At 35.1% G+C, this 15,306-nt stretch overlaps 2 protein-coding genes across 5 annotated transcripts; both read left to right on the top strand.

Annotated features, from left to right (window-relative positions):
- On the top strand, window positions 1,343-5,349 carry LOC109362216 (arogenate dehydrogenase 1, chloroplastic). Of its 2 annotated transcripts, none has more exons than XM_019607859.1 (3): window positions 1,343-2,543; window positions 2,907-3,869; window positions 5,126-5,349. In XM_019607859.1, the coding sequence occupies exons 1-2, from the start codon at window positions 1,432-1,434 to the stop codon at window positions 3,838-3,840; spliced, it is 2,046 nt and encodes a 681-aa protein (XP_019463404.1). In that variant the 5' UTR covers window positions 1,343-1,431; the 3' UTR covers window positions 3,841-3,869; window positions 5,126-5,349. The 2 variants fall into 2 exon arrangements, with proteins under 2 accessions (XP_019463404.1, XP_019463403.1); XM_019607858.1 differs by having other exon boundaries at window positions 1,344-2,543; window positions 2,880-3,869.
- On the top strand, window positions 6,537-15,290 carry LOC109362219 (probable anion transporter 6, chloroplastic). Of its 3 annotated transcripts, XM_019607862.1 has the most exons (16): window positions 6,537-6,677; window positions 6,715-7,086; window positions 7,317-7,462; window positions 7,858-7,957; window positions 8,216-8,268; window positions 9,170-9,244; window positions 9,361-9,441; window positions 9,563-9,624; window positions 10,388-10,452; window positions 11,125-11,240; window positions 12,734-12,770; window positions 13,534-13,629; window positions 13,930-14,071; window positions 14,180-14,232; window positions 14,645-14,731; window positions 14,820-15,290. In XM_019607862.1, exons 2-16 carry the CDS (start codon window positions 6,736-6,738, stop codon window positions 14,913-14,915), a joined length of 1,560 nt encoding a protein of 519 aa, XP_019463407.1. In that variant the 5' UTR covers window positions 6,537-6,677; window positions 6,715-6,735; the 3' UTR covers window positions 14,916-15,290. The 3 variants fall into 3 exon arrangements, with proteins under 3 accessions (XP_019463407.1, XP_019463408.1, XP_019463406.1); XM_019607863.1 differs by having other exon boundaries at window positions 6,537-7,086; window positions 10,391-10,452; XM_019607861.1 differs by having other exon boundaries at window positions 6,537-7,086.

Genomic DNA, 15,306 nt, shown 5'->3' with positions numbered 1-15,306 from the left:
TTTTCTCCTATTCATTTTTTATCATTATTACCATTGATTCTATAATTATCTTATCGGTATTAGAGTAGACTGACCGGAACCCTAGACTTATATTTTTTTTATTGCAACAATCAGACACTAGAACAAATTTCAAGATCTATATAACCTAAGTAAATGCAACCGCGAGTTCCATGGGTGACACATTTTTCTCCATGCTTAACTGATACATTTGATATATAATTTACTGATACGTTTGATACTTTATTGAGCGGGTCAATTTAATTCCTATCACAGTTGGTGTTTGGGAATATATGTATATGTATTTATATATAATAATAATATTATAAAGAGAAAATATTGTGTAACTATTTATGCTGTAATTTTTTATTTCTTATTTAACTCTTAACACTTTAATTTCTAAAACCCATATAATATAAAGATAAAGAAATGTAATATAAAGTACATTAAATACAAAAAATACTAAAACTTAAATATTTGACACCAAAAATTAAAAAAATGTGATATGACAAGTTGGTGTCTATCACCACACTCTAGTATATATAATGTTATTAGTTATGTTTAACCACTATCATGAACTATAGAATTGTGGACGTGCCTAAATGCTCATAGGGTGCCTCTACATCATGCTCATCCCATTTATCTTGCTCTTAGTTGAATTCCTACATGATAGACTTTTACGAGGTTTAGGATGTATTTAGTTTTAGAAACTTATTTCACTTAATATTTAGGGTTAGATGAAGAAAAACTTATCGGACCCATGACGTCTGTTTTTTTTTCTTTCGGATATGCTGGTTAAAATGTGTATATAATACGGGGAACTAGATTAGTTATCCTTTAAATCCATATTTCTAAATATAAGTGGATAGGAGTTGATTGACAACACTAAATTGGGATAAGTAGTCTCTATCCACAATATTAACATCTATTTGCACCAAAATACATGATGTACATAAATTTTCATGTCTTTCATATGTAATCTTTTTTACCGAATATACACATATGTAATTTTTTTAATCATTTTATATGTCAATTTTCGTATTCACAACAATAAATAATATTAAAAAAACTTTAACAGAAAAAGAAAATGTATTATATTTAATGTCAATGAACGAATTCAGACTAAAAAATTAGTTCGACAAATATTTAAAATTAGATAAACTCTCAATTCTAGAAGGAAATTCAAGTTTAAAAATCATTGTGAATCATATTTAGAATCGAGTTTTATTCGATCCAACTCGATTCATGCTTAAGGTGAGGGTGACTAAGGTGTGTATGAGAATGATGCAGTAATGAAAATGTGTGTCATATTTTGTGTTGGAGGTTTTGTCCTCATTTAAATACTTGTCATTGAAATTAAGATTCCCCAGCATAAACCATCATCAACTTTCTTTGTATCTCCATAATTTGGATCCAAAATCCAATTCAGCAAATATGCTATGTTCTTCAACCTTTTACCCTCCGCAATTAAAATCTTCATTGTATTCCATTAATCCACACCCTCTTCAATTCAAACACTCTTTTCTTCATTTCTCCCTAAAAAATAACAACACCAATGTCTCTTCCCCCAAAACCCTTCGCATTCGCGCCATTGATGCAGCTCAAAGCTTCGACCATGAATCCAAACTCGCTATCCAATTTCACAATTCCCAGAAACTCAAAATCGCCATTGTTGGCTTCGGCAACTTCGGTCAGTTCCTCGCCGCCACCCTCATCCGTCAGGGCCACACCGTCCTCGCCTATTCCCGCTCCGATTACTCAATCGCCGCTCGCCAAATGGGTGTCACGTTTTTTCATAACCCTGATGATTTATGTGAAGAACACCCAGAAGTGATTCTTCTATGTTCATCAATAATCTCAACCCAAAAAGTTCTCCTTTCTCTCCCGTTTCAGCGATTGAAGCGTAGCACATTGTTCGTGGATGTTCTCTCTGTGAAAGAATTTCCAAAAAATCTATTGCTTGAAGTGTTGCCTAATTATTTTGACATTATTTGTTCACACCCCATGTTTGGACCTGAGAGTGGGAGACATGGTTGGAAAGGTCTCACCTTTATGTATGACAAAGTTCGAATCTTGGATGAGGATCATAGAATAGCTAGGTGTCAAAAGTTTCTGAATGTGTTTGCGAGAGAAGGGTGTAGAATGATTGAGATGAGTTGCGGCGATCACGATATATATGCCGCAGGGTCGCAGTTTATAACTCACACTGTTGGGAGGGTTTTGGAAGGGTTGAATTTGGAGTCAACTCCTATTAATACTAAGGGGTATGAGAGTTTGTTGGATTTGGTGGAAAATACTGCTGGTGATAGTTTTGATCTCTATTATGGTCTTTTTATGTTTAATAAGAATTCTTTGGAGATGTTGGAGAAGTTGAACTTTGCTTTTGAGGACTTGAGGAAAGAACTCATTGGGAGGTTGCATCATGTTGTAAGGGAGCAATTGTTTGAAAATGCTGGAAAATCGCAAAGTATGCAAGATAACAACTACGCTTTGTCGAAGTACTATCTGAATGGATCTGCCCACATATTATCCCCCAAAGATGATAGGTATCTGTTTTTAAACTTAAAAAAGTCAATGTTGTTTACTTAATTAGTACATTAGATTAGATGAATTTGTCATTGTTTTTGTGTGGATACATTAGGGGAGAATATATGTGTAGAGCAACTTAACTTTATTGGTTTGATTTCTGCTGTTTTCTTATTTCAATTGACCGAATCCTCATGTGGTGGAACAAGGCTGAAGAGTTTTTTTTCCAATTCAATAGCTATTGAGTAATGACCATTCACAGCGACCATTAACATCATCACTGTTTTTTGTTTTTTTTTTGGGTTGGTATTTCCAACCAGGTGTAATTTATAGTTGCATTTTATGCTGATCTTCAGATTCCATGATGTTGCTCAACTAAATAAGTCAAGCAATTCCAGCCAGTCTAATGAGAACTCGAAGCTCAAGATTGCGGTCATTGGCTTTGGCAACTTCGGTCAATTCCTTGCAAAAACTTTTGTTCATCTCGGTCATGAAGTGCTAGCATACTCTCGATCTGACTACTCTGCCATGGCTCAGAAATTGAGGGTTTCTTATTTCAGTGATGCAGACGATCTTTGTGAACAGCATCCAGAGGTGATTTTACTTTGCACTTCCATCCTTTCCACTGAGAAAGTTCTTAAATCGTTGCCCGTGCAGAGACTGAAGAGAAGCACTTTGTTTGTTGATGTACTTTCTGTCAAAGAATTTCCAAGAAACTTGTTTCTTCAACATTTACCACCTTATTTTGATATTCTCTGTACTCATCCTATGTTTGGGCCAGAGAGTGGAAAAAATGGGTGGCAGGGTCTTCCTTTTGTTTTTGATAAAGTCAGAGTAGTAAGAGATGAATCTAGAATATCACGGTGTGATCAGTTTCTTAACATTTTTGCTAGCGAAGGGTGCCAGATGGTTGAAATGTCATGTGCTGAACATGATTGGCATGCAGCTGGATCTCAGTTCATTACACACACCACAGGAAGAATTTTAGAAAGACTGAAGTTGGAAGCAACACCAATCAACACCAAGGGCTATGAAACTTTGTTGAGTTTGATGGATAATACAGTCGGAGATAGTTTTGATCTATACTATGGTTTGTTCTTGTATAACTTAAATGCCATGGAGCAGCTTGAAAGATTGGATCAGGCTTTTGAATCATTGAAGAAGCAGCTTTTTGGCCGTTTGCATAGAATTTACCGAAAGCAAGTATTTGAAAATGAAGAACTTGTCCATGCTTTGCCGGAGAGGTCTTTCTTGCCAGAGATATCTGAAGATAGTAATGCAGTATCTTCTCTCACAGATAATGTGGACCCTAAATGAAATTAGTTTCAAAGGTTTCCATCTTATTGGTAAGTATTGCATGCCCTGTTTATTCCATTAGTAGGTTCAAATGTTCAACTAATTTCTCATTTTTAAAATTTCATGTTCAATCTTTCCAGAAGTTGGGCTGCTCTGCTCGATTGAAATGAAATTAATGATGATTTTGAAATGTTTGGATATAAATACTCCGATGTGTTTCCCCCAAAAAAATATTGTTTTCTCTATATGTTTAGCTTGCGGCACTGACACTTGTGGGAGCTTAGATGTCCTGATATCTGTATTTTATGCCCAATTGTAATATATGGCATTCGGAGTAGACTTGAGAGTTCTGATTCTAAAGTAAGAGAGTTGTTTATGGCATTCAATGAGTGCAACATAGTTAAGAATATGTAGAATCTTTAAGTTGAAGTTTGATATCTATAGGGATGATTTTGAAATGGAAATATTCACTTGGTTAGTTTGTTTCATCTGAAAGCTGGAAAAGATATTTTATACTGGTTTGATCATCTATGTTGATGCTTGATGCCTTGGTAGACAAGATCTTAGAAAATGAAGCAGGAGACTTGGGAAGGGAGGATGGTGAATAACATTAGTAGAAAGATATAAGGGCAAAAGAATTAATGAGAATCTAATCTGATAGATTTGAACCTTCAAAGAGTGGAACATTTGAATTAGTTGGGATGGATTCAAACGATATCATAATGTTTTTGCCATAAATCATGTCTATTGACAAAATACTAATCTATTATTATTTTCTAATATTTGCCTATGGTTTTTTTAGTCTCCCCATGTCTCTAGAAATGACAATAACCGTTGTTCGATCTACTCTCCTTATCAGAGCTTCTAATGGTTTCTTACACACATGTTCAAATCACCCAAGGCACAATTCTATCATCTTTTTTATAATGGGAGCTAACATAACTTTCTCCTTCATCCATCTATTCCTAATTCTAGAATTGTATAATTTTGATGTGTCTCTTTGATAATTAGTCTATCAGGGTAAAGAATCATCAATATCATTGAAAAATCTTTCAAATATTTTTTCCATCTTTTCTTAATATATTTCTCCTTCACCAAAAAAATTTATCCCCGTCTTTAATGCATTTCACTTTGGATCAAGTCTCTTATCTTTCTCTCTCTACCATTTGCAAGTCTATGAACACTTCTTCCTAGTCCTCTGGTAACTAGAGATTTGTATAACTCATCACACATTCTATCTTTCGTTTCACTAATTACATTAATGTTTTTCTTAACTATCCTATATGTTTTTTTTGTCAACTTTCAGTATTTTTCCACAAACTTGGCAGAGATGTTGGGCGTTGTACTATGTAATCCACCTGATGCGGGTCAATGTTGGTCCTCATAGTGCTGATTGATGGTTTTATTTCATCCAGTTGTACATTAGAGGATAGCCAGAATTTTGAATGTCACTGTCCAATACAGATTGATTTTGGGTTAAAGGGGATTTATATTTAGTGGGATTTGTGTATCTCTTCTCATTATTTTATTTGGGTGGATTCCTAAGGTTGAAGGTTTGATTCCGGAGAGCGACACTTGTTGGAGGAGCATCCACGAATCCCAAAAGGATTAATTCTTTACCCAAAAAGGTGAGGGAATACCTTTGGTGGTCTCAAAGAAAAAGTCTTCAGCAATGTAGTATGAAATTTATTTATTTTTTATTTGTTAATTATCTGCACTTTTTAGAGTACATTCATGTATTTGATGGATTATATGATCAAATATTGGGAAGGATTCAGACCATCTTGTCCAATTGTGGAGGAGGCCCTGAGGCCATATACACATTGGGGATAGACCTAAAAAATTAGCTTCACCAAAATATGTCACCCATGAGATGAGGTTAAACTAGACCTAAACTCCAAGGACCAAGTGCCTGAACTAACATTGCATGCATTTTGCAGGAATTACAATAAACCAATGCAAACAAGCCATAAAAAAAATAGCTTGTGCCTAATAGGTATTGTTTTAGTGAGTTTATATTTTAATCCAAAATAAAAGCACCAAACCATGTTCTATTTCTAATATTACTTGGTCAGTGTTAAAAAACACAATTTAGATAAGGTTATGTGAGTTTTTTTAACAAATTTGTAATCTTGCTTTCGTGCATACATATGCAAGTATATGTTATAGGGTGTAAAATGGTGTATTGCTGGGTTTAAATCTAAATCCATGTTCATGGGGCTGACTACACAAAATTGTATGGTCCAGCCCAAATTGACAGCCCCAACCGTGTTTGAGCAAAATGAACAAATCAATTATGTTACCTAGACAAAGAAAAAGAAATTAGTATTTGTTTGAGGGAGTTTTCCTTCCCAGTTATAAAGGAGTCAACATGTGTTGTCCCGGTTTGTGTCACTCTATGTGTCAGGATATATGATTGACCATACAAATATTTCATAATTATAATTTTAACTTAAATAATTTTTTTTCAACCATGATATATGAAGTAATACAAAAAATAAACAACAGATGTGCTCCCCTTATAAAGACACAATTTTTAAATATTTTTGTTCCAATTTATTTTGGTACTCCTTTATTTATTCCAAACTTCAATCTTACATTATTACATGTTTCAGAACCTTCAATAAAATATGAAAAATGTGATTTTTATGATAAAGAAATGAACAAATTTTGTTGTTACTTAATTGAATTAGTGTAGTAAATGTGATGTGATTTTTGTAGTTGTATGTGAGCCACAAGCATGAGTTCCTCCGTGGCCACCTCATGTTCTCTCTATTGAACATAACAATTCACCTTCATTCATTCTTTCATGGCCGAGTCTCATTGATTATCATGTTATGCAGCCACCACTATTGATTACTTCCTCATTTTACACACAACATTCCTTCTTTCAACTTTTAATATTTTCAACAAAAAATGGCAAAATTCACTCTTAGAACAGATAACTCTTACTTCTTTCCTCTTCCTCACACAAAAAATACCCCTTTTATCAAAACCTCTCTTCAACTTCAACGCTTTCACTTCCACCTCTCACCTTCAAAACCCAGACTCAGAATTGTAGCTAATACTCAACACGATGTCAAAGATACCCATTCAACAGTTTCCATGGCCAAACTTCCAGTTGAACCGCGCCACGATGCTCCTCTCTCTGGTTCTGACAACTTGTCCGAGGTTGTTGGAAATTGGCCACCATGGAAGAACCTTCCTCAAAGATACAAACTTATTGGCACCACATCACTCGCTTTTGTTATTTGTAACATGGACAAGGTTCTTTCTTACTTGCTTTTCTTCTGTTTCTGTACTATTACTGTAACAACCCCACTAGAAAAAAATTGGTACTTGATTACAATTACAAGCAAACTAGACATGTTCATTTAAAACTACAATATGTTGTTTTTTCTTTTCAAAGAGGGTGTTGCTACAATTTCGGCTATAGTCAAAAGAAACCATTTTTAGAGTACACTGATCCATAATAAGAAGTTAATTTAACTGGGCAGGTGAATTTGAGTATTGCCATAATTCCAATGTCGCATCAATTTGGGTGGAACTCTTCAACGGCAGGATTGGTGCAGTCCTCATTCTTCTGGGGTTATGCATTGAGTCAATTACCCGGGGGTTGGCTAGCCAAGGTTTTTGGTGGCAGGTTAGTTACCAAAACCAGCATAACACAAGTTTGTTCTGTCCTTGGATTAGGTTAATGAGGGGACAACAGATAATGTGGTTATTTGAAGTATCGGCTTGATTACTTGAATGATATATTTCCTAATTACTTCAAGTTTTTTCGTTGAAAAGGTTTTTTTTTTCCGAACAGATTCTACTTTGCCCTTTAAGCACCTAAAATATTACTTTTGTTTGATGCAAATTTATTCACATTTAGCAACCTGATGGATCATGGAATGGTAAATGGTAATTATGTTCTAAGGGCAGATTTAAGATTAAACTGAGATGTATCCTACTATATTTGTGATCAAATGAGTTGCACAATATATTAGTTTGATTCTGGGCTTATGATGTTCCACTGTTATCTTTCCATTCCAGTAAAGTTCTGCAGGTTGGAGTTTTGGTATGGTCAGTAGCTACTGCTTGTGTTCCTTTGCTTGCTGGATATATGCCTGGCTTACTATTATCAAGGATTTTGGTCAGTACTTTCCTTCTACCCCGTAATGCATTTTTCCTTCTAATTTGCGGACTTAATGTTCATTTATGTTCCTTGATTGCCGTTGCAGAGTGTCATAGTTTTGTTGTATTTAGCTTTCCCCTGGGTTTTCTATCTGCTACAGTTAGTGTCTATCTACTGTTTCTTTATGCATACTAATTTCTATTTAACGTATACCATGGCTTGCATTCATTGTTATTTCCAACACTATTAATCACTTCCCTTCCATTGCATATCTAGGTTGGGATTGGTGAAGGTGTTTCACCATCTGCTGCTACTGATCTCATTGCCAGGCATGTAAACATCCAGATATTTATTTGGTTCAACTTGATTTTTCTGTTCATTGTATTTAATTTCTTCGTAATTTCTTATTTTTATTTATCTTCTGCTTTCTTTTCGAGTCAATCATTAGGGATGGCAATGGGGTGGGGTGGATGCGGGTAGTGTTCACTCGTGCCCATACCTGCAGTAATTATATATCTATATTTTGTAATAATCAATACTATAGTTCAATTACTAAAATTGATTATAAAATAATAATAAACTAGATTATCTACAAATTCAAGGTATTAAAAAAGTGTAATATATAAAATATTTTAAAAAAATAAATTTATTATTATGTGGATACCCGACGGGTATCATGATATCCATCCCCATCCAATCACCCACAAGTTTTTGTTTCTGGTATCTGTGCTGGTATCCACGGTTGCGGATATTTTTGCTACCATGTTGGTTATTTTCCTTTTCACTATAATCCAATGCAAGATAAATACACAGAACACTAAGAACTGTCTGTAGCTAGATGAAAATGTTTTTATCGATTTCACTCCCATATCCACCCAACTCTCCCAAAATTGATAAGAATATCTTGCTTTAGAGTTAGGTCCTAGTTGAACATTCTGTTTACTCCTTACTAAATGCTTTTCTTCATAATAAAGAAATAAGTCTTTATGCGAACTGTAAGAAGAGGAAATTTATGTTTTGGTAAAATCCAACTTCTTGAGAAATATTTGGTTGCTGCATCAACCAGCTATTCATTGAGACAAAGTTAGTTTTCTGTGTATTTCTAGTTCTCTGTCTCTTACGTTGTAAGCCAAATAAGTTGTTTTGACAAATAATATACATTTTTCTCTTGCCAATTATAATACTCTTAATGCTTTTGATTGGTATGGTACTATGGTTCATCACTCGCAGGACAATACCAACGGAAGAACGCTCAAGGGCAGTAGCATTTGTGTTTGGTGGCTTGAGTGTTGGAAGTGTTATGGGGTATGCATTTTCTAGCATGTAGACAGATATAAAGAGGAACACGATCACACAGGATCATAATGTTTTTTGTTTTATTTCATCATTTACCCTCAGTTTGAACACTTCAATATTTTCAGGCTTCTTTTGGCTCCACCCCTTATCCAAAATTTTGGCTGGGATTCAGTGTTCTATTTATTCGGTCTTTTGGGGATTGCTTGGTAAGTCAAAATGACTAATATCTTATTGTTTTCCACATATTATTAGTTCAAAGTATCCTCAGCTGCAAGATTCGTAATTTTATTAAAAGCATGACTTATGCTACTGCCATAAATTTTGAAGGTTTTTAGGGTTTCAAGTTGTTGAAGGAGATGCAACACAGTTAACTGCTGAATCTCTATTGCGTGAGCACTTAATCTGATTTAATTCTTATGCTTTAATAATTTAAGCTAAGCGACTAGTTGATGATGATATATTATACCTTTCTACTCTGGAAAGTGTTATCATCTTTTATGCTTCATGGGGTGCTGGAATTGAAATTTGTAAGTTAATGTCTAGTTTGCCGTCCAATCGTTGGATGTTTTATAAATAAATAAAACGTAGAACTCATCCTGAGTTCCTGACCACCTGCTTGCTTAATCCGACTTGGTTTCAGTATAAATGTCAGTTTTCCTTACACCTCTGCCGCAACTGCTTCAAAATGATAGTTGATGTACCTGCGTAACTTTTCATGCTGTTTGTTTTTGACATTGCTGATCATTTTGGCCATCACATACATCTCTCGCGGTTACTATCTCTGTGTTGTTACCTCTGGTATTGGATGTAGTGGCCAACATATGCATCCTGATATTTTTGTACTCTTGTATGTTTCTGCGGTTATGCATGTCGTATTAATTTTTCCTCAGCACTCTGACATATCACAACCAAATAAGAGGACTAGTCCTCATGATCTATAGTTTAATGTAGAAATGATAAATTATAAATGAAGATACTACCACTTAATATATCATTCTTCATTTGTTATGTCTTGAAGGTATCTTACAAGTTCATAAATAAATTACCTTTGCTGTCCAATTCAATTCTTTCATTCTTTTATTTATTGATTATTTTAAGCCTCATGATTTAATTGGTTGTTGTTCACTTCTTTTGCCTTTGATTGTGTCACAGCAGCCAAACCTACCACGACACAGTCATGGAAAACTTCTCTAAAGGAATTGAATGGCTCTCTGCAGGTATGGCTCAATAATTCATGGCATTATAGTAAAGTTATTCTTTTGTTTCTTCTTGGAGTAGGCAGTTGAAGTTCTGCTTAATTGGCCGAGGTTCTGATATTCTAATGTATTATGTTGGTAATTATATTCTAATATCTTTATTTATTGATAACTAGTCGCTAGGTCTCATTTTATTTGGCATGATGTTACCATAAAGTATCTACTCTTACTTTCTTCTCTTAAAAGCATCTCAAAATTTAACTTAAGAAACAGCAGGGGTTAATCTTTATTGTGAGAGGAGTGAATCTTGACCGTGGCATTTATCTTTTAATTTTGACAATTCATGTGAGACCCAATGGTCAAGATTAACTCTTCCCTAAACCCTACATGTGCCCTTTGTTTCCTTAAATCTAAAAGATTTACAGTGGGTTAGATCCTTTTTCTTGAGTACCATCAAGGGTTTGGTGCAGTCGTAAGGGAGCTGCACTCTCTGGGAGAGGACTAAAGTTCAAACCCTGGATAAGGCAATTGTTGTAAGGGCCTCCTTGCCGTGACAATGCCTGAGGGTTAGGCTCACAATAATGCTTGTTGGGATACTTGGCCAGGGACCAAAAATAATATATCTTTTTTCTTGAATGAATAGTTTCAAAATCTATATTGAACCCTTGTTTCTTATCTTCTCTTAAAATACAGGATATACCATGGAAGGCCTTTTTCCAAAGTCGTGCTGTATGGGCAATGATATATGCTCATTTTTGTGGTAGCTGGGGTCACTACACTTGTCTATCATGGCTTCCTACATATTTTAGGTACTCTGTGAGCATGTAATCATTTCCCTGTTTTTCTAGTGTCTGCTATCTTTCATTGCAGTCTACTGATGAGGGAGTCAGTTGAGACTTTATTCCTTTCCCGGTTTCTATCTTCTGCCTTTTGGATTTGCATTGATTTCTCCTTACATAATTTAGAGGTTTTTGATCTTATAAAGAAGAAAAACTTCTGTGGCAGCTTTCTATTTTTGCTGTTCTTTGGAGTATATGGTTGGAAAGGAACATTAGAATATTCAGTGACTCCTTTTTGACTCCAAGACTTCGTCTGTGATAAGGTGGCTCTTTTTTTATTATAAAAGAAGAATACTTATAGATAGAAGAGAGCAGTGCAAGGCCTAGCGGATAAGTAATCTCAAGAACTAAGGAAAAATACTAAGCCGAAAATGCAGAGAGGGACCAAAAACTAAGAACTAAAACCATGCAACAAAGCATGTCAATCTCTTTGCAAATCAGACAGACACCCCTGTAAAAAGGCTGTGGGAAGAACACCAGCAAAGAAGCTAAAATAACTATTCTATGCCAAATAGACTCAAGAGGCACCCAATGCCTGGAAAATATTCTACAGAAAGGCGAAGTGAACACAATGCCCAAGGTTTTTTGCTTCCTTGCTAGAGCCAAACCCCCTGAACTTGATGCTCAGGAATATCTGTAAATCCATGGGCAAACCCATTGTTCACTAATGACTCCAAACAACTTATTCCTTAGAGTTAGAATTAGAAAGCAAGCCCACTGAGCAATGAAGAAACAAATGATAACCAGTTTCAGAATTAGAATTGCACATTATACAGAAGTCAGGAGACAAAGCAGTTAGAATACATCGAATTTGAAGCAAGTTATTCGTGTTAATCCTGTTTAATACAGCTGTCTAGAGTCCAGACAAAGGATTTGACCTTAGGGGGAGCAATTAATAGATAGGCTTATACTAAAGGAAAAAGGCTCTGTTGGGAGAAGACAGTAAGAAACTGAAAGTATTCTCTTATCTGGTTTAGAATAGAGGTGGAAAGAATACAACAATAACAACAGACTCTGCCAAAAGGATAAGATTGTTCTTTTGGCATCCCTTTGGTGCTTTGCCCATGTGCTTTTTAGTGGTGTTTCTTTGTATGAGTTACCGTACAAGTGACATGTTTATGCATTAAATCCAAACTTCCTTGTAGTTGCAACTTCCTGAACCATGAAAATCTCAATAATGCTTTGGAAAACCCAAAGCTGCTCTATGACTTCCTAGCATTACTTTGAGATACTGATGTATACTGATGATCACTGTTCGTTGATAGCCATTTGGCCGTCCATCAAGCGTAATTGTGAATTAAAAATTCTTGTCATGGAAAACACAATTTTGTGGTTAACATGATCTGACGATCATCAGTTCTTAAAGATTTTATTTTGAAATTTGTATTGAACATTTTAGTATTAGCACCGTTACAGTTTTGACCCAATGGAGAATCTAATTCTTCTATCTATATTCTATGTAGTGAGGAGCTGGACTTAAATCTGACAGAAGCTGCATGGGTAAGATGACTAATTGTTATTTTTTTAGCTTTGAAGAGGGATTTTTTTTTTTCATTCCGAGTCTAGTGAGCAGCCGACCCACCGAGTGGGATAAAGGCTTGTTTCTTATTTTGAGTCTGATGAGCATACATGATACACCCATCATTGCTCACTAGTATTTTCATTATTACATAACTGGTATCTCATTATTGTATAATGGAGTTTCAATGAAAAATGACATTGAAATTGGAAGGCAGTGTTTTAAAAACTGGACCAGCAATCAAAGCCTTGAAGTCCAAGAAAAGATAGATGTAAAAATAGTACTAATAAAATAGCTAATCGTACAAGTTTACAAAAACTATTGAAGTTCATAAATTTATTGTTTTAAAGAAGAAACAAGCATCGGGTACATATTACATATTACCATCCCCAAGAGTCCACTCAATTGGTAGAGCTGTGGGACATAAAGTGTGAGCACCTGGTTCAAACTCTGGCAGCTGCACAATTTCCCCCATCCCCCTCCCTCCCGTCAAAAACTTTGCCTATAAAAAAACAATGAATGCAACGTTTTCAAGTTTGACCTGGACTATTCTACCAGTTTAATCCTGTTTTCAGTGGCTTTGGCCAGAATTGACGGTCTTTCATTTTAGGGTGTGACCACAATAAACACCAGGCTTGTAGATACTGCCACTTTAGTCTTGTTTTTAAATCATGGCTTAAAAGTATTTGAGGGGAAACAGACCCAAATAACATACTAACAATTGTAAAATCTTAATCATTTCAGGTGTCTATTCTACCGCCATTGGCTTCAATATTGGTGACCAGTATTGCATCACAGTTGGCTGACAAATTGATTTCAAGGGGAGTTGAAACCACTAAGGTACGAGAGGCACTGAAACATCGTGAATTTACTTATCTGTTGTTTACCATCTGAAGAGTCATGCTTAGTTGGTTTGTAAACCATTTCACTTTTCTCATACCAATATAGTTGACAACATATTTTGTAAAGAAGTTAAATTTCATCTTTTGTAGACACTATTAGCTGTAGACACAATACATCAGTAAAGACACGAATTTTACCTTGCAGTGTGTAGACTTACATTTTAGCCAAACATACCTGAGTTTTATGCCTAATCTATTGGCCGCCTGAATTTCTTTTTCAAAAAAATTATATATATAGGTCCGAAAGATCTGCCAATCAATTGCATTTTTGTCTCCTGCCATCTGCATGACTATTTCCTCACTGGATCCAGGATTACCGCATTGGGAGGTTGTGGGCCTTCTCACGGGTGGTATAGCCCTCTCAAGCTTCGCCTTGTCGGGTACTAGATAATCCTGCAAATATACTTGTCCCGTATTTTATATAACACAAAATTGGATCATATGCTTATCTTTTGGCTTGACTATCTGTGTATTTATCTGTTCTGCAGGACTTTACTGTACCCATCAAGACATCTCACCAGAGTATGCTAGTATACTTCTTGTACGTGAGCTTCCACTTTTAAACTCTTATATAATACAATGGAAGGTTGTGAAAAGTTATTTTGGTGGATAATTCTAAAGATCAAAAACTTTGGTTGGCTAATGCCATTTTTTGAGTCCTTGACATACAGCTTATAGAAAATCTTAAAGAAGGTAGCATGATCTTCCCATCAAATTCTAAAAAGGGACACAATTATTCTCTGCATTAGTTTAGTTTTTCTTAAGATTTCGATCTTTCAGCTAGCCAAATTTTGTTGAGGTGCTACGTACCGTGAGTTATAGTTTGTCAACTTGTAGGTGGATATGCACTTTTTCAAATAAGTAGAAGAATTTGGAATTACTCAAAAGAAATATATCTAGCCTTCATAATTTGATATGAATTGTATTGTATTTCATTCTCTGTTTTGCCTCAGGGTATAACTAATACTGTTGGAGCTATCCCTGGAATTTTAGGTGTAGCCCTCACTGGCTATCTTCTTGATTTAACTCATTCATGGAGTGTAAGTTGCTGGTAGTATTAGTTATTTTCTTAGTATATAATGTATATTATTCTGTATCTGATTTATATTTCATCTCTATACAATGTAGGTGTCACTATTTGTACCATCAATCTTCTTCTACTTGACTGGTACTGTCATATGGTTGGTGTTTGCCAGCAGTAAACCTCAAAGTTTTTCTGAGTAAAACTGATCCATGGTTCAACCATTGATTATTCTGAACACACAATTAAAGGAATCTATAATGCTACACTGATTTTTGACAGGTGTTCTGATCCATGCTTCATATACAAATCGGATCATTTGACTTGAGTATAAAGAAATGATAGGATAGGTAAATAGCTATGAACATTTTTTGTGTGGCTTTAGTTTATTTTTAAGTTGTATATTTTGAATAGATGATGCTGGTTGGCCACCAAAAAATGTGTTCAGTGTTGTAAATCTAGGAAAGTCAAGAATCTGTTGTACTATTCCTACCAACTTCTGGTGTACCAATCCTTGGAGTTCATGTTTCAACCATACAAATCAGTATTTGAATAATCTCAACATTGAATAAATTATTTCTGCTAGACTATCTG

This window comes from Lupinus angustifolius, chromosome LG12, assembly GCF_001865875.1.
Source record: "Lupinus angustifolius cultivar Tanjil chromosome LG12, LupAngTanjil_v1.0, whole genome shotgun sequence".
Classification (NCBI taxonomy): Eukaryota; Viridiplantae; Streptophyta; class Magnoliopsida; order Fabales; family Fabaceae; genus Lupinus; species Lupinus angustifolius.
The sequence above is the reverse complement of the archived record's forward strand: the minus strand, read 5'-3'. Positions and strand labels throughout refer to the sequence as shown.

Coding starts and splice junctions, on each gene's coding strand:
- LOC109362216 (XM_019607858.1), top strand. CDS start 1,432: ATGCTATGTTCTTCAACCTTTTACCCTCCGCAATTAAAATCTTCATTG. Junction 2,544..2,879: donor TTATCCCCCAAAGATGATAG/GTATCTGTTTTT, acceptor GCTGATCTTCAG/ATTCCATGATGTTGCTCAAC.
- LOC109362219 (XM_019607862.1), top strand. CDS start 6,736: ATGGCAAAATTCACTCTTAGAACAGATAACTCTTACTTCTTTCCTCTT. Junction 12,771..13,533: donor ATCTGACAGAAGCTGCATGG/GTAAGATGACTA, acceptor TAATCATTTCAG/GTGTCTATTCTACCGCCATT. Junction 14,233..14,644: donor AGTATGCTAGTATACTTCTT/GTACGTGAGCTT, acceptor GTTTTGCCTCAG/GGTATAACTAATACTGTTGG.